This window comes from Hylobates moloch, unplaced genomic scaffold, assembly GCF_009828535.3.
Source record: "Hylobates moloch isolate HMO894 unplaced genomic scaffold, HMol_V3 SCAFFOLD_11, whole genome shotgun sequence".
NCBI lineage: Eukaryota > Metazoa > Chordata > Mammalia > Primates > Hylobatidae > Hylobates > Hylobates moloch.
This window is the reverse complement of record NW_026652286.1, coordinates 26781721-26803820: the sequence shown is the minus strand read 5'-3', so window position 1 is coordinate 26803820 and position 22100 is coordinate 26781721. Positions and strand designations below refer to the sequence as shown.

Genomic DNA, 22100 nt, shown 5'->3' with positions numbered 1-22100 from the left:
CACCTTCTGTGTTGCTCACGCTGAGAGCTGTAGACTGGAGCTGTTCCTATTCGGCCATCTTGGCTCCTCCCCTTCTCTCACCTTTTTAATTTTTAGTTTATCATTCATTGGGTCTTTGAAATTAAAGGAGTCACTTGTGTGTCCTTAATAATAGGCTTATTTGAAACATGTCTGGCAACTATCTTTAATTTACATCCTGTAACCTGAACATGAAGGGGCCACCAAGAAAGGAGATAATTAAAGAGATGTTTGGAGATCTCAGTTGTCTCAGTGATTTTATTATCATCCATGAAGTACCGTACCAGACATGGGCCATTATAGTTGAAATGATGTGTTGGAGTTTGAAAAGGATTTGGAACTTCATCAGACACTTTCCGAGCTTGTAGCCCATTGTTTTCCAAACTTCAGTTTTTCTTCCACAATGAACAATAACTTTTTGATTAAACAGCTGGCAGTTACTATTGAATGCCTCACATTTAATAACAAAAGTCTTCCTTCAGAACAGGAAATTTTATCTGAATTGCTTTGCTTTTCTTCCATGCTTGCGAACTTCTAAAGTCTGACAGGACTGATAGCCTGAAAAAATAAAAATTTCTTTCAAGAAGATGATGATTACTTTTTAAAAGAAAGAGCCCCAAACTAAATGAATAATTCAGTGTGCTTGCTACAAAGCAGAAGTCAAGGCACACAAGTTGTCCTCTCTGTAAACATTATTAAAAAACAATCAAGTTTGTATTTGCACATTTATATTGGGAAGATTGTAGACAGCAGCTGAGAGAAAGAGGAAAAAAATTAAAGCCCCGCTTGGTAGTTAGGGACCTTCTTCACTTTTTGTTTTTGTTCTTAATAGAAGTAGCTACCATTATTCAGGTAATACTGTGCTATGCCCTTAATATATTAATTAATTAGTACTCCAACCTCAATCCCTTCCTGCCCTCCTGCTAGTACTTCCCTTTGACTGAAACCAAGTGGAACCAAAAGGAGAGGAACTTTTGATACAGGTCAGTCTCCTGTGGCCCAAAGCCAGGCAAAGAGGGGTGGAGGGTGTATGTGGCTGGGACACATGGAGAATATTCAGCTCACCTTAATTTTATAACAAATTAAGTTATTTATTTGTTTTGCTGTTCATCTGCCCTATAATGCAGTCTCTAAGAGGACAGAAATATAATATTGTCAAAATAAATTTACTGGTGCCTGCCTATATATTATCTACCTATGTATCTATCTATCTGTCTAATCTATCTAATCTGTCTATTCATCCATCATCCAAACAACTATTATTAATGGGCATAGTCAGGAGAACTCTTTCATTTCTTTATAATGCTTTGCAAAATGGTGGGACACTGTAGGAATTTTTCTTTTCTTTGTACTACTTTCCCATTTTTTTTTTTATTCATGTAGAGAAACCTCTAGAAATGGTCCTGCAGAGGAAAATCCCCTCCCTATGCCTCTTACTTTGCCTTGGAGATGCTTTAAGAAGAGGCCCGGCCGGGCGTGGTGGCTAACGCCTGTAATCCCAGCACTTTGGGAGGCCGAGGCGGGCAGATCATCAGGTCAGGAGATCAAAACCATTCTGGCTAACACGGTGAAACCCTGTCTCTACTAAAAATACAAAAAATTAGCTGGGCGCAGTGGCGGGTGCCTGTAGTCCCAGCTACTCGGGAGGCTGAGGCAGGAGAATGGCGTGAACCTGGAAGGCGGAGCTTGTAGAGAGCCGAGATCGGGCCACTGCACTCCAGCCTGGGGGACAGAGGGAGACTCTGTCTCAAAAAACAAACAAACGAACAAGAAAAAGAGATAGCTCATCAGTGTACACAATTGGTAAAACCCCCTGTCACAGTGAGTAAGCTTTGAGCACCTGCTCTGAAGAATATAACAACCTATGGACTGAATGCTCAATATTTGTTGGTGCCAAAAATAGTGCTGATGACATCATGACTTCTGCTTTTCTAGTAGAGCTCAAGAAAGTTATAATTCTCACATTTTTCTTATGAGGCTAAGAGGGGAAAGGGTCTGTTATGTCCCTTTAGCATAAGGCCAAAAGAGGGGCTTAGCTTCATGTGCAAGGTCACCCATTACCATATTGGGGAGGGAAAATTGGATTGGAATGAAGTTATGTTCTGTTTAGGAAAATTTCTCCAAGGAGCACCTTGATATTCACTAATGCCAGCTAAAAGGCAGTAAAGATGAGGCTCTATGTAACTAAGGAAGATCGTTCCAACTTTTCTCTTCAGCAAGAGCATGAGAGCTTCTCTTCAATTCTTGGCAAAGCCCAAGATAAATCTCTTCATTTACTGTCTCATTTGGGCTTCATATTGTCTTATTGAACAGTGGTGTAATACATGTCAATTCACATGATTTACATTGGAAATTTGTTCTTTTATATAATTAGGAAAGGTACTGTGGAGTTCCTTCAAAAACCTTCCTTCATCCAGGTAAATAAAAATCCAATATTTCTTCATAAGTAGTGTTGTTGAACCACCACATTGCTTTGTGTTCAGCTCTGAGGGTTTTATATGTTAATGAGAAAATCAAGTTCTTCACAGAATATCGACTAGTCTTTTAAGTAGACAGTACACTTGTTAGGGAGAGTGTTTTAAACCAAAGTCATGAATTAAGAGAGGTTGCACCTTGGGAAGAAAATTCCTAATGTGAGCCCTTGATTCAATGACTGACTTTGACAAGGAGTGTGGCAGTTCCTCTTTGCCTTGTCCTCTCAAGCAGGTTTTATGTTTGACTAGATGTTTAATTTTACATGGTATTATATTAGAAATGAGATACTTACACTTTAAAATATTGATCGATACTAATAGCATGCAAAATTTCTATAATTCTCCCCATACAGCTTAATAGGCAGCACCTTGTAAAGACTCAAGTGAATACAAAGCCTGAGACTCATGTCTAATGGGAAGTGGGTGTTCTTCAGCCCAAAGAAAGGGTAAATTTTTGATGGTTGGAGAGTAAATGCATTGTTTGCATCTGATAGCCTATAGGAATGTGATACATTTAGACTAATTACAATGTAATCAGATTAAGCAGTAAATCATGTGCTTTTCAAAAAAGATGCCATTTGGGCGGGGCGCAGTGGCTCACCCCTGTAATCCCAGCCCTTTGGGAGGCCGAGGCGGGTGGATCACGAGGTCAGGAGATCGAGACCATCCTGGCTAACACGGTGAAATCCTGTCTCTACTAAAAATACAAAAAATTAGCAGGGCACAGTGATGGGCACCTGTAGTCCCAGCTACTCGGGAGGCTGAGGCAGGAAAATGGCGTGAACCCGGGAGGCCGAGTTTGCAGTGAGCCGAGATCGCGCCACTGCACTTCAGCCTGGGGGACAGAGAGAGACCCCGTCTCAAAAAAAAAAAAAAAGATGCCATTTGATCTAATTAATTTTCAAGTTGCCGACTGCTTTTCCTGTTCTTTCTGAAATACATCTCTCTGATTTCTCTGTTAGTGAGTTGTCTGCCTGATAGATTCAAATTTGCTATCTCTATCTCTTTTCTGGATGAGAAACAGTGAGAGGAGTTTATCTTGTTCTTTCTTTTGTGCTTCTTGTATAAATCTCAAAAGGTATTGACGGTAGAGGAGGACACTTGAAAAGGATTATTACATTTCACTCATCTTCACTGAATTAATGGATCTCATGATTATCAGCATAATGTAAAGTGTCACGTTTGACTATTTTTCTCAGTCTGGATTATTAATTTTTGCAAATTGCTCCTCATAAAGCTTTGCCATAGTAGGACTTTTATAGCTATCTGACTGTAGTTCTCCTATTCTGAATATAGTCAGGGAACTTTCATTCATTTATTCATTCAGTATGTGAATTTGGCTAGGTTCTTTTCCAGATACTAGAAATGCTGACTTGAAAAAGACAGACGAGGCTCCTTATCTTAAGGTGCTTACAGTGTGCTGGGTAAAACAAGCTAAGTGATGGAGACTGACCAGGTGGTTAGGAGTTACTTTATATAGGGTGCTTAGGGAAGGTGTCTAGTGCAGGAGATATCTAAGCAGGTACAGGAATGCTGTGGTCAGTGTTCCATTTCCTCCAGACCCAGAAGATAATTGGTCTTGGTAGCAGTCAGGAAGTACACACACAACTTCAGGATGGATATGATGGGCCCAAGGGTACCAGGAAGGCTATTTCCTACTTCCTTAGCCAGGTGGTCTAGGAAGGCAGGCCCAGCCGCGACCAGAGTCTTGGAGACCCCTTTGGGTCATGGAAGCTACCGTGTCACATGATGAAGAGCAGGAGAATGCGTCTGAATGGATCATCCAAACGGGGAGGTTCTGAGAGATCAGGAAATAACCAACATATAGAATGGTTAGAATGCATAAAAATAATATATAAAGAAAGAATGTGTAATGTAAGGGTAGTCCTGGATGAGAACTTAAAAATAGGGCCTCTGCTTACTGCTGTTTTCATTTTCCCAGAAACATTTTTCATAAATTGGCCAAATCCAATTAAATGTCCCAAATTGACAAGGGAAAATGCTTACTACTGGACTGGGTGAAAATGTTAAGAATAGTGTGCTGCCGTATTTTACTCAGAAAAGCTAATCAATGCCCAGGTGTGTGTGTGGGTGTCAGGTGGGGCGGGGGTTTGGTGATAGTGTGTTTAAGCACACAGTCTTATAAAATGTTTCTTCCATCTCTTCCTGTTGCCTGAGCCTATTTCCAATCTTCTGTGAGTTTATGATTAACTTTCCACAAAAATAAAACTTTTATAAATGTCAAAGAATTACATTTTTGGAAGAATGTAAAAGAAATAAGATATTTGCTTAGAATTTTGAGTAATTTACATAGAAAAGTTTACGACTTATGGCCAAAAGAGTTAAAGAAGGCTGAAAAAAATGATACTTTAAAACAACAATAATAAAAATACTGCAGTTTTAGGATTCATAGAAAGTATACTTTATCAAAAAATTCTGTTTTAATGCAAAGTTTAGTATCTAAATAGATCATCAGTTTTCTCCATAATATCAGATTAAACAGCAACAGAAATGAATGGTTTTTTTTTCTGTTACATATTAGCTTGTTCTAGCTTTAAAGTTTATAAAGGGAAAAAAGAAACCTAAGACTTAAATTTTGATGATTGTGGAAATGTATGGCAAAATAGACAATGAGTTCTTGCATTTTAACATTGAAATATCAAACCCTTAATTCCCTGTGACGGTGATGTCATTTCTTTTAACTGTAAATGCAAAGCATAAGTAAGCATCTAAGATATTGAGACTTCCCATCTCAGTGGGTCCATTTGGTGAGAGCTACAGCAAGTAGGCTGGACTGGGTCACATGACCTGTGCAGCTCCACATTCTTAGATACTCATGAGACTTACACAATGTCAGTACAGACTAAGTGCCAAGGCCGTGTAATGTATTTTGTTTAATCCTCATGACAATCCATACAGTCAACAGTAATATCCTTATTTTTTAAATGAGGAAATTGAAGTACAGAGAAATTAAATTACTTGATTAAAGTCATGCATTTAGTAGACTGCGGAACTGCAATATGAACCCAAACATGTTTAATCCCAAATTTATGTTATTTTTGCTACACCAGACTATCTAAGATACTTCTTGGCTTTGTGAGCGTGAAAAAGGCAACAGTAACCTTTTTATTTTTCAGTGTGGTATATTTTTTAGGGTAAATTGTACTAGCCACAACTTCAGAATATCCTCTGCATCTCAGTGGCTTAAAATGGCAGAATTTTATTTCTCATTTAAATAGAGTCCAGTTGGGTGTGTCTGGTTGACAGGTAGCCTTTGATGTCGTCCTTTAGGGATTCAAGATTCCCTTTCTTGTAACTCTGTCCACCCCTTAGCCCTCAGAGTTTTCTCCAGGCAGCTGAAAGGGAGCAAGAGAAAAGAGATAAAGGGAAAGAGACAGCATGGAAGATACCTGAGGGAGTTTTTAAATTATTTTTTGGTGGGGTGGAGGGGCAGGCTTAGAAGTGGGGCACAACCTTTCCACTCCCATTCCATAGCCACACTCAACTTCAAGGGAGGCTGGGAAGTGTAGTAGAGCTGTGAATCTAGGAGGAAAACAAAGTGGGTTCCAGGAGAGCTGACCAGTCTTGCCTTCAAGCTTTGACACATGAACTTGTTTCCCCTTTTCCTTCTGATAAGTAAGCCTAGTTAGGAATTTTACTTTATTTGAATGAGTTAGGTTTTCATGTTGCTCTATTAGGAAATAAAAAACCTGTCTGTGACAGCAGGACATTCCAGGATATATTAATCATGTCCTCTCTTGTTCAGAGTTGATTTAAAAGTTCTACCAAATTATTTAGTGTTTTTGTTTTCCTGTATTTTAACTCTTTGATAAATAGTACCTTGGATGGGGCTTTTGTGGCTGAAACTGCCCTTCATTGCTTGTCTAGAGAGGCAGTAGAGCAAGGTGGTCAATAGTACAGACTATAGGATCTGATTTCAAATCCCAGCTGTGTCACTCACAAGCTGCTTAACCAAGGACGAGTTATTTGACCTTGCTAAGCCAAGAACACCGACCTGAGGGTGTTGTTATGAGGATTTAGTAAATTAACGTATTGAAAGCCCTCAATACACAATGTCGGCACACATTAAGTGTTGTATAAGTGCTGGCTGTTATATCTGCTCTTTCAGCTCCACTTTATTCTTCATTCAAAACTCACCGTAGTGTCTCCTTTGGAAAGTTTTCTCTGACTATGGCAGGCAGAATTCATTTTTTTTTTTTTTTTCCCTTTCTGCTTCCAGGAAACATTGAATTTAATGCATTGAATTATAAGACGTGTCCATGCATGTGTCTGTCTCAGGCATTAGATCTAAAGACAAGAAATTGGCCATTCTAAATTTGCCTGTATGTATCCCCATAGCCAGCACAGCACAGTGTCATACACATTGTAGGCAATCAGCTATTTGCTGATGTGAAGGAAACCTCATTAACCAGAATACCCTATATATCAGAAAGCTCCGTTTCCTTACTACACTGGAGAGCAAGGAGTTCACTATATTAGCTTTGACTTTCATTTTAGTTGACTTGAGTGACACCAGATTTAAGTGACACATCATTGTGCCCTACCTGCCTTTTTACATGATCCAGTCCACCAAAACTGTCCCTCAGGGACCAGCAGCCTTTGTGCTAAGATTCTGATTTTACTTTGGCTGGCATGTATACTCCCCTTCTATCGGGGTACATGTAGGAATGTGATAATTCAATTTCTTAGTTTGTGTTATCAGCATTAGTCTGTGCCGCGTACCTTTCTTGTTTCATTCATTCACTTTTTTTCTTGCCTCACCATTCCCACCAGGCCTGTGATAGGAAAATTCTGTGTGTATCCTTAGCTAATCGATAATATTGTTTCGCATGTGTGAATTTTTAGTTTACATACATATGGACCTTGTTGGTTTTTTCTCTTTTTTTAAACTGTTAACGTAACTTTAAGCTCACAGAAAACTTATAGGAGTGATATAAGGAACAATCATATTTGTCCAGATTCTGCATTATTTGGAAGGAAAAGAAAACGTGTATTCATAGATGCGTATACTTATATATACAAACAGTATCGTTATTTTGAACCCTTTGAGAGTTAAGTTGTAAACACCATGACCCTCTACCCCTAAATACTTCAGTGCCTATTTCCTAAGAATAAGACATTCACTTAAGTATATACTGCCCAGTTAGCAAGATCAGGAAATTGAGTATCAATAAAATACTATTACATAATTTACAGATCTTTTTCAAATTTTCCCAGTTTTCCCACTAATGTCCTTTATGGGAATTTTTCCCCCTGCCCTAGCATCTAATCCAAGATCCCATCTTGCATATAGCTTTTATGTCTTTTTAAAATCTCTCTTTTAATCTCCGACTCTTGTTTAGCCTTTCTTTATTTTTCATGACATTGACATTTTAAAGACCACAAGCAGTTATTTTGTGGACTGTCTTTCAATTGAGGTTTATCTGATGTTTCTTCATGATTAGATTTCCTCCTCCCTCCTCAGCAAGTTTTCTTTAAAAAAAAAAAATGCTGGTTTTAAACTCTCTTCATGTTGATACATCTGTATCCAGTTTGTTGATTCCACCTGCTGCACAGAATTCCCTAATGCAGACTGCCTCTTGGAACAGATTGGCAGGGCTGCCAGGACGGCAGCATCCGGCAGACCTTCCTTGGCATCGGGATGGTGTCTTTGCAGGGGCTGTATGACATGGGAAATGAGAACACCACTTTGACACATGTGCCCTGGGCCACCCTGCTTTAGCTGATGGTAGTGGGCCTCAGATGTTTGCTTCTTCAACTCTTTCTAAGGCACACAGAGCTATTATGCTTTGCAAGATAAGGTAGGATAGGAAGTTGATCTGTTTGATTGTTTCTTCCTTCATTAATTCATGCATTTAATAAATATTGATTAAGGGCCTACTCTGCTCATTGGAGCTTATCTTCTAGCATATTGAATACATAAAAAACTTTTGAATCGAAAGCTCGTCTAACTGTGACAGAGGCAAAGTTTTTAAAATTGAGGTTAAGGTAAATGGTTCAACATTTTCAATTTATTAGTAAAATAGACTTATAGAAATCATGCTTCTGCCTCATCACCCAAATACAGTGATTTCCATTTCGCTCTGGCCTCTTCTGGTATTTACCAACATTGAACATCATTTGTGCCTCATTATAGGGCATAAATAATTTTGCATTCCCTTTTTTCCTGTGAAAAATATTTTGTATATACTTTCCCTTGTTTCATAACTTGCAATATTTATCACACTTAGTGACTGTAGTAAATTCTGTCAAGCTGATCTATAACTTATACATATCTCTTATGTTGTAAATTTGCCTTGTTTCTAGTTTTTCCACTAATATTAGGAGAAAAAATTTTAAAGGAAGTGTGTATCATGCTCCTGTGTTAAGGCAGTTTTGACAAATAATTTCATCTAAAATCATTCTAAGATACAACAAAGGTTAGATGCCTGTGAAGAAAACACATTCTGTCTTTTTTTTAGGAAAACTTATTTTTTCCTGATTATGTTTTGAGCGTCCACTTACAATGGAAAGATAATTAGTAGAGAAAGACCTGATGTGCTTGGAGCTTTGCCAGCTGAAAACCTTGTATGTATTAGGAAACAGCAGTTTTCCAGTGGGGAATAGTAGAGTAATGGACTGTGCAGCTAAGATATAAGACTGCAGCGTGACAGCTCCCCACTGCAGCAGCCTCACAATCACTCACTTTCCTTGACACAAGTGGACAGTCTTTCAGTTCTTCTGCACTTTCCTTGTGAGAACCACCGGAGGAATACATCACCCTCTGGCAGGAGGCAGTCAGCTCCATCACAGCAGGGAGGACTGATGAGCTGTCCATACCTCTGGACACACCTAGGAATGATTCCGCAGCAGTTGGTCAGTCCTCAGCAAGGACTCAGGAAAGCAAGAAATGGACATAGTTCTCATTTACAGATCGCTGTGTTTCACCCCACCCAGAATCTTCTGAGCATCCGGTGCTGAGAGGTACTTGCCCGGGATGAGGTGGAAGCTCGTGATCAGCGGGTAGTTGCAGGGACTATTTCTAAAGAGGGCACGAATAAAAAGATTTGTGACCAACTAACCGGACCTTGGTAGGGTGGAATAACTGAGACATTAATTGTTCAGTAGGCTTCGTTAGAAACTTCAAAGATCCTAGATAGGGTCCTGACCTCTTCTGTATTAGTTATGTGCCTGTATGGATCAGATGAGGATTTTCTTCATATATAGAATTTTTATCTTACTTTTCGTCCGTGAGAGTGGGACCTTGTGTGTTTGGTTTCTTGCTCTATTTTCTGTTGCTCAGTGTGGAGCTTAGAGCATAAAAAGTGTTCAATAAATATTTGTTGGTTGGACAATGACTTAAGCTGCGTAGTTCTGTGGACTAAAAACATGATCGTCTAGGCAGCTGCAATCTACTTGTTTAAAGGGTTCTCTCAGGTTACCGCAGAAATGAGTAGGAGCTAAAGAAACCAAAGTCGGAGAATAGCAGGGTGCAAAGGAAAGTACGGTGGCTTTAGAGCCAGGCAGATAAGAGTTCTTAACCCAACTCTACTACTCACTGCTGTCTTCACTTGGTTGACACATTTATGATTCCTAAATCTGAGCTTTCGCACCTATAACATGCGTATCAAACCACTTTCCCCACAGTTTGTGGGCAGTTCATTGCTCAGAGTGGACACTCAAAAATGTCACCTTCTTCCTCCCTCCCCTGCCAAAAGGGAGACAAAAGCAGGAGGGGCCCAGATGATGTGTCCAAGTGTTAGATCTCTACATTCATGTTATCTGTCACTTAAAGTGTGCCACATATTGGCTTCTCTTCATACAGCAGCTAATGGCATACATACTTCAAACAGCATATGTACCTTTTGGTTCTGCTTTGAGCCTCTCTATTAGTAACTGTGTTCTTTGCCTTTACAGGATTTATGAGCGTGTGATAGACCCTCCAGATACCAACCTTCCCCCAGGAATCAATTTATGGCTTGGCCAGCGCAACCAAAAGCATGGCTTATTCAAAGTAAGCACTAACATTCTTTTTATTGAAGTATATATATAGGCAATGCTTAATTTTCTGTGTTATTGGAGATGTGTTTATAATTACATTAGTGGGAAGGGCATGGCATAATAACTGCTAATGTTTATTGAACGCTTACTTTGTGACACATGCTTTTCTATGTGCTTGACATGAATAAACTGGTTTACTTGTCACAGTAATTTGTGAAGTAGGTGCTTTGAAACCAGGTAGAGAGTTAAGTGACTTGCCCAAGGTTATCCAGTTCACTCTGCTACGAGGGATGGATGATCCAGAATGCAAATGATCCTCAAAATGTTGACCTCCCAATTGTGAAGGATTTAGGATAATCTTCAAACTGGTTTCCCTTCTCAGATTATATGTTAATTCAGTTTAGAGTAGATATCTAGATATGAAAAATACATCTCTGCTTCCTTGAGCTTTGGTTTAATTGCATTACTGGGAACAGAAAACCAAATACTGCATATTCTCACTTATAAGTGGGAGCTAAACATTGAATACTCATGGACACAAAGATGGGAGCAGTAAACACTGTGGACTACTAGAGGTGGGAGGGAGAGAGGGAGCCATGGGCTGAAAAACTATTTGGTACCATTCTCACTACCTGAGTGACTGGACCATCCATACCCTAAACCTCAGCATCATGCAGTATACCCATGTAATAAACCTGCATGTGTACCCCCTACATCCAAAATTTAAAAAAAAAAACCACATTATTATACTTCACGGAAACATAAGGATACAGTGATAAAATGAATTAAAAAACTTAAAAATACCATGAAATTTTAAGACAATCTTGTTCTTTGAAAGAATGACACACTTTTGCTTCTGGCAATATGGCAGACTAGATATTCTAAAAATCCTTCTGCTTCAAAATGCCTATAATGCTTGATAAAATACCACAAAAATATTTTAAAATTCAGTGTTGTAATTGTATGAAAAGAATTCCTTGGGGACCAAATATATGGAGGGGAGAGAAGGCCAGAGGGGTATCAGTACCAGGAACTTAGAGCCTTAGATTCCTTCCTTTTTATTTTTAAAAAATTAAGGTGTAATTCCACATGTTCTCACTCACAGGTGGGAGTTGAACAATGAGAACACATGGACACAGGGTGGGGAACATCATACACAGGGGCTGGGGGAGAGATAGCATTAGGAGAAATAACTAATGTAAATGATGGGTTGATGGGTGCAGCAAACCAATATGGCACATACCAAGGTAATAAACCTGCACGTTGTGCACATGTACCCTAGAACTTAAAATATAATAAAAAAATACAAAAAAAGTAAGAGGTAATTTACATGCAGGAAAATTCATTCCATTTAATGTACAGTGTTACAAGTTTTGGAAAATCTACACTATATTATAATCATCATTATAATTGAGATAAAGAACCATTTCTTTATCTCCAAAAATTTCCATCCCCCTTTGTATTAAACCCTTCTCCTCACCAGAAGCCTTTAGCAACCACTGGTCTTTTTTCTGACCCTGTAGTTTTGTCTTTACCAGAATGTTATATAAATGGAATCATTTATGTGTGTGTGTGTGTGTGTGTGTGTGTATTTACATAAGTTTGTATGTTGAGATTCACCAGGTTGTTGTGTGTTTCAGTGTTTCATTGTTTTCTATTGCCGAGTAGTATTCCAGTTCTGTTGTATGAATGTATCATACTTTGTTTATCCATTCTTCAGTTGATGGACATCTGGGTTATTTCCAGTTTGGAACAATTATGAATAGAACCACTATAAACATTTGCATACAGGTTTTTGTGTGAACAGTGGTTTTGATTTCACTTAGGTAAGTGTGTAGGTATGGAATTACTGGGTTGTATATTAAGTGTATGTTTAAATTCACAGGCAACTGCTAAACCATTTTTCAAAGTAGCTGTGCCAGTTTTTGCATTCCTACCAGCAATCTATGAAAATTTCAGTTAGAGCCTTGAATTTCAACCGTTTGTATAGGATGGGAGGAATTACTTAGATCCCATGCGTGACTGAGTGTTGGAATGGAAATTTTTAAAGTAAAGCCAGTCCACTATCTAGCAGAGGGAGGCAATCCAGAAACTATCCTGTCTTCATCTCATCTCCAGATGAGAAAAAATAATACTTCCCAGAGAACTAGTAAACCACAGCACTTGAAGGGTTGCAGACTTGACACCCAGATTTACTTTACCCATGAAACTCAATAAAGTATATTAAAGTTGCCCTGGATTAGGTACCTTGGGAGTCCTGATGAAGAAAATACAAATTATCTTTGGAGAAAGTCAATTTTGATGTAGACCTCAAAGGATGCCCACAGATTAAGTCCATAAAATAGGAGCTCTAAAGCCACCATGAATGACAGTGGAAAGAAACAAAAAAATGCTCAGTTAGTCCTCACAGGGCTACAGAAAATGAAATTAGCAGATAAATAATGTTTTTTAAATTTTTTTAAAAAAACTTCTGTTTAAAATGTTCGAAGAATCAAAATAATAAAGAATGTATGATGACTAGAGATAATAAATAGGCCCAGAGATAGCTGAACTAAAAAGCACTTCCAAAAATGAAAGATATAGTTGTTGAAGTTAAAAAAAAAAAAAAGAACCTCAGTGAACCTGCTAAACAGATTAGACACAGGTAGGAAGAGCATTTGTGAAATGGAAAATATTGTTAAAGTAATTAAACTAATTGTAGTGCTTCAGAGATAAAGAGAAGAAAATAGGAAAGAGGTTACAATATAGAAAAGATACATGTATTTAAAAAAAGTTTACATATCTGTTTAATATGTGTGTATATGTATGCATATCTGTATAAAATGGCTGTTCTGATGCCTCTGTGTTTTCTAAGTGGCTTCTTAGATAGCTTAGATAGATAGCTTCTAAGATATGTATATTATTATAATATACATATATTTAAAAATTAAGGAAGATAATAAAGAATATATATATGCATATATATTTGAAAATTCCAGATAATAAACAGAGATAAAGGTTATGGGCACTATTACAAGTATAACGGGTAAGAATTTTCTAAACTTGATAAGAGACATTAATTCTCATTACTGAAAGAACAATGAAATAAAAGTATATGTTGTTGATTGCTATCTAAGAAGCCACTTAGAAAACATAGAGGCATCCTAACAGCCATTTTATTTAGCTCAAAAACCAATTTTTTTCTGCTTTGACCTGGCTAAGCTGATACTTGCTAGGCTCTCTCCCATGTCTGTGGTTAATTGGCATGCTAGCAGATGGCAGGATGATCTGAGAGCCTCTTCACCTCTCTGGGGGTTGGCTGGCTGTTGACTCTTGTTCCTCAGTTGCCCTCCACATGGTCTCTCATCTCCAATGGCCTAGCTCAGCTTATTTACATGTCAGCCCTGGGATTCCAAGTATAGGAAGAGTGCAATCCCTAGAGTACTAATATTTTCAAGGCTTTGTTTGCTTGATCACATTTGCTAATGTTTTATTGCCCAAAGCAAGTCATATGGCCAAATCCAGAGTCAAAATGTAAATAAATAGACTTCATCTCTCGCAGGGCTGCTCCATGATATCACATTGCAAAGATATGGACGCAAGGAGGGAAGAATTTTTTTTTGGCCACATCAACAACCTATTATACAAATCAAGATAAATAGACAGTCATACTTAGGTATATTGGCAGAATAGCAGAACTCCAAAGACATAGAGAAGATCTTAAAAATAGCCAGTGACAAAACACAAATTTTTTACAAAAGGATAACAAATTGAACAGCTGGCTTTTAAACAGTAAAAGCAGAAGTCAAAAGACAGTAGAAGTGTTTTCCAAGTTTTGAGAGAAAATAACTCTCAAATATAGTAGCATATACCAAGCTTAATTGTCATTTGAGAATGTGTGTGACAAAGACTTTAGTAGAGAAATAAAACTCTGAGTTTATAACCAATAGATCTTCATTTAAAAAAATTTCCTGGAAGGAAGACATACAGTGCAAGAATTGGAGAGCAAATGCATGTTGACAGTATGCACAAATCTCAGTGATTATTATTCTGAATGATTACCATTATCCTTGTTTGATTGAAATATAATAGTAATACTTAATTTTAGAAAAATAAAATTAAAAATATTGACAGTGGAATCCTTCACCATCAACCAAGATATCCAGGTTCTCTCATCAAAATTGACTAGAAGGCTGGCGTGACTCATGGAAAGAAGGAAGAACGGTGCGGTGCGATGGCCCATCTGAGAGCCACACGGGAAAGGGGAGCCCCCTCCCTGCAGCCAAGGGAGGCAGATTTCCAGTAACTCCAGCCAGAGACTCACGGACAGAATTCGGATTTCCCTGGGCCCAAGCCCCTAGGGGGAGAGGTGGCCACAGTCTGTGTGGACCAGCAGACTTAGCCTCTTCTCTTGGTAATTCTGAAGAATCCGAGCAGCCTAGATGAGTAGGTTTCCCCCCAGCAAAGCACACCCGCTCCACCAATGGACAAAATGCCTCATTAAACAGGTCCTGGTCCCTGTGCCACCCAACTGAGTGAGACCCTTCAACAGGGGTTGTCAGACACCCTATCTAGGAGCGATCCTACTGGCATCAGTTTGGTGTCTTTCGAGGTCAGAGGTCCCAGAAGGAGCAGGAATCCATCTTTGCTGTTCTCCAGCCTCCTTAAGTGACATCTCCAGGCATGGGAGTGAATCAGGTGAATAGGGCCTGAAGTGAATCCCTAGCAAACTGCAGCAGCCCTACAGAAGAGGGACCTGACTATTGAAATAAAAACAAGCAGAAAGTGACAGCAACAGCATCGTCAACGACAACAAAAGACCCCCACAAAAACCCCATCCAAAGGTCAGCAGCCTCAAAGACTGAAACTAGACAAACTCACGAAGATGAGAAAGAATCAATGAAAAAATTCTGAAAACCCAAAAGACCAGAGTGCCTCTTCTCCAAATGATTTCAGTGTCTCTCCATCAAGGGCACATAACTGGATGGAGAATCAGATGGACAAATTGACAGAAGCAGGCTTCAGAAGGTGGGTAATAACAAACTCCTCTGAGTTAAAGGAGCATGTTCTAACCCAATGCAAGGAAGCTAAGAACCTTGATGAAAGGTTAAAGGAATTGCTAACTAGAATAACCAGCTTAGAGAGGAATATGAACAACCTGATGGAACTGAAAAACATGGCACAAGCTTTGTGAAGCATATGCAAGTATCAATAGCTGAATTGACCAAGCAGAAAAAAGGACATTAGAGTTTGAAGACCACCTTACTGAAAAAAGACATGCAAAAAAGAATAAAGAAAAAAGAATGAAAAGGAATGAACAAAGCCTCCAAGAAATATGGGACTTCATAAAAAGACCGAACCTACCATTGACTGGAGTACCAGAAGGAGACAGGGAGAATGGAAACGAGCTGGAAAACACACTTCGGGATATTATCCAGGAGAACCTCCCCAACCTAGCAAGACAGGCCAACATGCAAATTCAGGAAATACAAAGAACACCATTAAGATACTCTACGAGAATATCAACCCCAAGACACATAATCATCAGCTTCATGAAGGTTGAAATGCAGGAAAAAACTGTTAAGGGCAGTCAGAGAGAAAGACCAAGTCACCTACAAAGGGAAGCCCATCAGACTAACAGTGGACCTCTTAGCAGAAACTCTGTAAGCCAGAAGAGATTGGGGGCCAATATTCAACATTCTTAAAGAAAAGAATTTTCAACCCAGAATTTCACATCCAGCCAAAGTAAGCTTCATAAGCGAAGGAGAAATAAAATTCTTTCCAGACAAGCAAATGCTGAGGGATTTTGTTACCACCAGGCCTGCCCTGCAAGAGCTGCTGAAAGCAACACTAAATATGGAAAGGAAAAACTGGTACCAGCCACTGCAAAAACACACCAAAATATAAAGACCAATGACACTACAAAGAAACTGCATCAACTAGTGTGTAAAATAACTAAATAACATCATGATGACAGGATCAAATTCACACATAACAATACTAACCTTAAATGTAAATGAGCTAAGTGCCCCAATTAAAAGACACAGACTGGCAAATTGGATAAGGAGTCAAGACCAATTGGTATGCTGTATTCAGGAGATCCATCTTACATACAAAGACACACACAGGCTCAAAATAAAGGGATGGAGGAAAATTTACCAAGCAAATGGAAGGCAAAAAAAGGCAGAGGTTGGAATCCTAGTCTCTGACAAAACAGACTTTAAACCAACAAAGATAAAAAAAGACAAAGAAGGGCATTACATAATGGTAAAGGGATAAATTCAACAAGAAGAGCTAACTATCCTAAATATATATATGCACCCAATACAGGAGCACCCAGATTCATAAAGCAAGTTCTTAGAGACCTACAAAGAGACTTAGATTCCCACATAATAATAGTGAGAGACTTTAACACCCCACTGTCAATATTAGACAGATCAACATGACAGAAAATTAACAAGGATATTCAGGACTTGAACTCCGCTTTGCATCAAGTGGACCTAGTAGATATCTACAGAACTCTTCACCCAAATCAACAGAATATACATTCTTCTCAGTGCCACGTGGCACTTATTCTAAAATCAACCACATAATTGGACATAAAACACTCCTCAGCAAATGCAAAAGAACTGAAATCATAACAAACAGTCTCTCAGACCACGGTGCAATCAAATTAGAACTCAGGATTAAGAAACTCGCTCAAACCCGTACAATTTCATGAAATCTGAACAATGTGCTCCTGAATGACTCCTGAGTAAATAATGAAATTAAGGCAGAAATCAAGAAGTTCTTTGAGACCAATGAGAACAAAGAGACAATGCACCAGAACTGATTATCAGAGAAATGCAAACCAAAACCACAATGAGATACCATCTCATACAAGTCAGAATGGTGATTATTGAAAAGGCAAGAAACAATAGATCCTATGTGAGGCTGTGGAGAAATAGGAATGCTTTTACACGTCGGTGGGAATGCAAATTAGTTCAACCATTGTGGAGGACAGTATGGTGATTCCTTAAGGATCTGTGACCAGAAATACCATTTGACCCAGCAGTCCCATTACTGAGTGTATACACAAAGGAATATAAATCATTCTACTGTGAAGACACATGTGGCTGAGCGCAGTGGCTCAGGCCAGGCACGGTGGCTCACACCTGTAATCCCAGCACTTTGGGAGGCCCAGGTGGGTGAATCACGAGGTCGGGAGTTCGAGACCAGCCTGACCAACATGGTGAAAGCCCGTCTCTACTAAAAATACAAAACTTAGCCAGGTGTGGCAGCACGCGCCAGTAATCTCAGCTACTTAGGAGACTGAGGCAGGAGAATCACTTGAACCCATGAGGTGGAGATTGCAGTGAGCTGAGATTGTACCATTGTACTCCAGCCTGGGTGACAGAGCGAGACTCTGTTTCAAAAAAAAAAAAAAATAGACACATGCACATGTATGTTTATTGCAGCACTATTCACAATAGCAAAGACATGGAACCAACCCAAATGCTCATCAATGTTAGACTAAAGAAAATGTGGTACATATACACCATGGCATACTACGCAGCCATAAAAAGGAATGAGGTCATGTCCTTTGCAGAGACATGGGTGAAGCTGGAAGCCATCGTCCTCAGCAAACTAACACAGGAACAGAAAACCAAACAACACTGCATGTTCTTACTCATAAGTGGGAGTTTAACATTAAGAACACATGGATACAGAGAGAGGAACAACACACCCCAGGGCCTGTTGGGGGGGTGAAGGGTGAGGGGAGGGAATTTAGAGGATAGATCAATAGGTGCAGCAAACCACCATGGCACATGTCCTATGTCACAAACCTGCACAATCTGCACATGTATCCCGTGGTTTTTTTTTTTTAGAATAAATAAAAAAAAAATCAATTAAAATTAAAAAAATATTGACAGCAATAAAATGATAGTAAAGGTGATCTGATTTAAAGTGTTCTAAGGCCTGATTTAAAGTGATTTAAAGTGTTCTAAGTGGTCAGAAAAAGAATGGAGAAACTGATTAGACTTTAAGTCTGCATGTTAGAATTAAAACAATATCAAAATAATAGAAATCATGTTTAACTCCCAAACTCTGAGATTTAAGTATGAGAGAAAAGGGGATTTTTTTAAGCCTTGTCAACCCAAAATAAGGTAAGAAGAGAAATATTTAATATAAGATACCAGATATAATTCCACTTCACAATTGTTATTACCAATTTAAGTGATTTACAGTTAGAATGAAAAATAAGAGTATTATATTGAATTCATAAAACCCAAAGCCTATTGTATATTGCTTACAGTGAAACAATAAAAAATACGGACTCATAAATGTTGATAGTGAGGTAGTTAAAAAAAAAAAAGAAAAGAAAAATAGGCCAAACTAAACATGAGAATGCTGGAGAAACTGCTGGTATCAAACTGCAAGGCCAAAAAGGTCACCACATAATAATAAGCTATTTTAAAGATGTATGTACTGAATAACATCTCAAACTGTATGTTGTAGCCTGGCAGGATAGCAGGGATGGATGGCCTACTCACTACAGTGTGCTGGGGTCAACTGAATATCCCCATGGGGAAAGCACTAATCTTGACCCTGTTTCACACAACTGATAATGCAAAATCAATTCCAAGTGGCCTATAGATCAAAATCTAAAAGTTAAACTGACAAAGCTTATAAAACATAACATAGGAGAATACTTTATGACCTTGATGTAGGAAAAATACTTTTTAAATAAGACATAAGAAATAATAGCTATAAAGGAAAAGACTGATCCATTGGAATAAATTAAAATTTGGAACTTTTCTCATCATAGATGACTAAGAGAGTAAAAAGGCATATCAAGGAATAGGAGGAGCTATTCAAAGTAGTTGTGTCCCACAAAGGCCTTTTATCCAAGCTATATAAAGGATCCCTTTACATCAATAACAAAAAGTCTGTCCAATAAAAACATTTGAGAAAAATGCTACCAGGCACTTCACAAAAGGGAATGTCCAAAAGGCCAGTAAACATAGGGGATGGTATCAATATGATTAGTCATTAGGGAAAGTAAAGCCAAACTGAGATGCTACTGAATATCCATCAGAATGGGTCAAATTAAAAACACAGACCATACCATGTATTTGCAAGGATGTGGAACAATTGGAGCCTTCATTCACTGCTGGTGGGAATGAAATTGATTTAAGTACTAAGGAAAGCTGTTTGTTACTATAGTTAATAAAATGGACATATGTATGTCCTATGACCAAGAAAGAATACTCTAGGTACCTGATGTCTAATACAGATATGCATTTGTATACGTTAAAAGGCATGCACAGAATTTTTAAGATTTGCATCAATTTGTGGGGTACATGTAAATGTTGTTATATGTATATAACATATAGTGATAAAGTCAAGGTATTTAGGGTGTCCATTGCCTAAGTATAATACTTTTTTGTTAAGTATAGTCAACCTACTCTGCTATCAAACATTGACATTCCTTCTATCTTACTGTGTGTATATACGTACCCTTTAACCAGCTTCTCTTCATTCTTTCTCCGTGTACCCCATTCACCCTTCCCAGTCTCTGTTATCTGTCGTTCCAATCTCTTTCTTTCCACTCGCTAGCTGCATATTCAAATTTTTTAGCTCCCACGTGTGAGAACATGTGATATTTGCCTTTTTTTTTTTTTTTTTTTTTTGAGACGGAGTCTCGCTCTGTCGCCCAGGCTGGAGTGCAGTGGCACGATCTCGGCTCACTGCAACCTCCCCCTCTCCAGGTTTAAGCAGTTCTCTGCCTCAGCCTCCAGAGTAGCTGGGATTACAGGTGTGTGCCACCACGCCCGGCTAATTTTTTGGTATTTTTTAGTAGAGACGGGGTTTCATCGCCTTGGCCAAGCTGGTCTTGAACTCCTGACCTCGTGATCCACCTGCCTCGGCCTCCCAAAGTGCTGGGATTACAGGCGTGAGCTACCGTGCCCCGCCAGGTACTTGCCTTTTTTATGCCTGGCTTATTTCACTTAAGATAATGACCTCCAGTTTCATCCATGTTGCTGAAAATGACATGACTTCATTTTCTTTTTTTGGCTGAATAGTATTTCATTGTGTATATAGGCCACTTTTTTTTAAAATTCTATGATTTGGTGGTTTTTTTTTATATATTTTTTAATTTCACTAGTTTTTGGGGAACAGGAGGCTTTTTGTTATATAGATAAGTTCTTTAGTGGTGATTTCTGAGATTTTTGGTGCACCCATCACCCGAGCATTGTACACAGTACCCAACGTGTTGTCTTTTATCCCGCACCCTCTCTCACCCTTTCCCCTAAGTCCCCAGAATCCATTCTGCCATTCTTATGCCTTTGTGCCCTCATAGCTTAGCTCCCACTTATAAGTGAGAACATACGATATTTGGTTTTCCATTCCTGAGTTACTTCACTTAGAATAATGGTCTCTAGTTTCATTCAGGTTGCTGTGAATGCCATTATTTCACTTCCTTTTATGGCTGAGTAGTATTTATATCTATATGCCACAATTTCTTTATCCATTCATTGGTTGATGGACATTTAGGCTGGTTCCATGTCTTTGCAATTGTGAATTGTGCTGCTATAACCGTGTGTACAAGTGTCTTTTTCATATAATGACTTCTTTTCTTCTGGGTAGATACCCAGTAGTGGGATTGCTGGATCAAATGGTATTTCCACTTTTGGTTCTTTAAAGAATCTCCATACTGTTTTCCATAATGGTTAATAGTGTACATTCACACCAGCAGTGTAAAAGTGTTCCCTTTTCACCACATCCACGCCAACATCTGTTTTTTTTATTTTTAAATTATGACCATTCTTGCAGGACTAAGGTGGTATTTCACTGTGGTTTTAATTTGCATTTCCCTAATAATTAGTGATGTGAGCATTTTTTCATATGTTTGTCGACCGTTTGTATATATCACATTTTCTTTATTCATTCATTCATTGATGAACACTTAGGGTGATTCCATATTTTTGCTTTCACAAATAAATAATATTTGCTTTTACAAATCTATAAATAAAACTAGGGAAGTCTCCTAGTTTTATTTATAGATCTAGGTGGCAATTGCACAAAGTGTTTACATCAAGTTAATTCATTAATATGTACTTTTATGATTTGTGTAACTCTGTATATGTTATTGTTTAATAAAAATGTTTACTAAACATATATGCATATATGCATAGTATGTAATTAGAGGGAAAATGGATACATTTGCCATCATACTGAGTGATATTTAACATACTTCTTGCAGTAACTTATAGATCAAGCAAGCAGAAAAGTTAGTAAGCATATGGATTTAAACATACTTAACAAGTTTAATGGTTTTATATATATATATATATATATATATATATATATACACATACACACACACATACACACTCTACCAACAATGAACACATCTAGCACATGGAATCTTTGTGAAAATTAACTACATAAAAGGCCATAAAAAGGAAGTCTCTACAAATTACAAAAAATGATACATAGACCATATTCTCTGATGAAAATGCAGTTACGTTAGAAATAAATAGTGAAAAGATAACTAAACTCCCACCTTTATATGTTTGGAAATATAAACAGTATCATTTAAAGTAACTAATCAGTCTGAGGGAAAATAATAGTATAAATTAA

At 38.2% G+C, this 22100-nt stretch overlaps 1 protein-coding gene across 2 annotated transcripts in view; it reads left to right on the top strand.

Moving 5' to 3' along the window:
* The window catches only part of NELL1 (neural EGFL like 1), a 934274-nt gene that overhangs the window by 224690 nt on the left and 687484 nt on the right, over nucleotides 1–22100 (top strand). For both annotated transcript variants that reach the window (XM_032166405.2, XM_032166404.2), the window contains exon 5: nucleotides 10410–10506. In XM_032166405.2, coding sequence (XP_032022296.1) covers nucleotides 10410–10506 — 97 coding nt within the window. The remainder of the gene's footprint in view (nucleotides 1–10409; nucleotides 10507–22100) is intronic.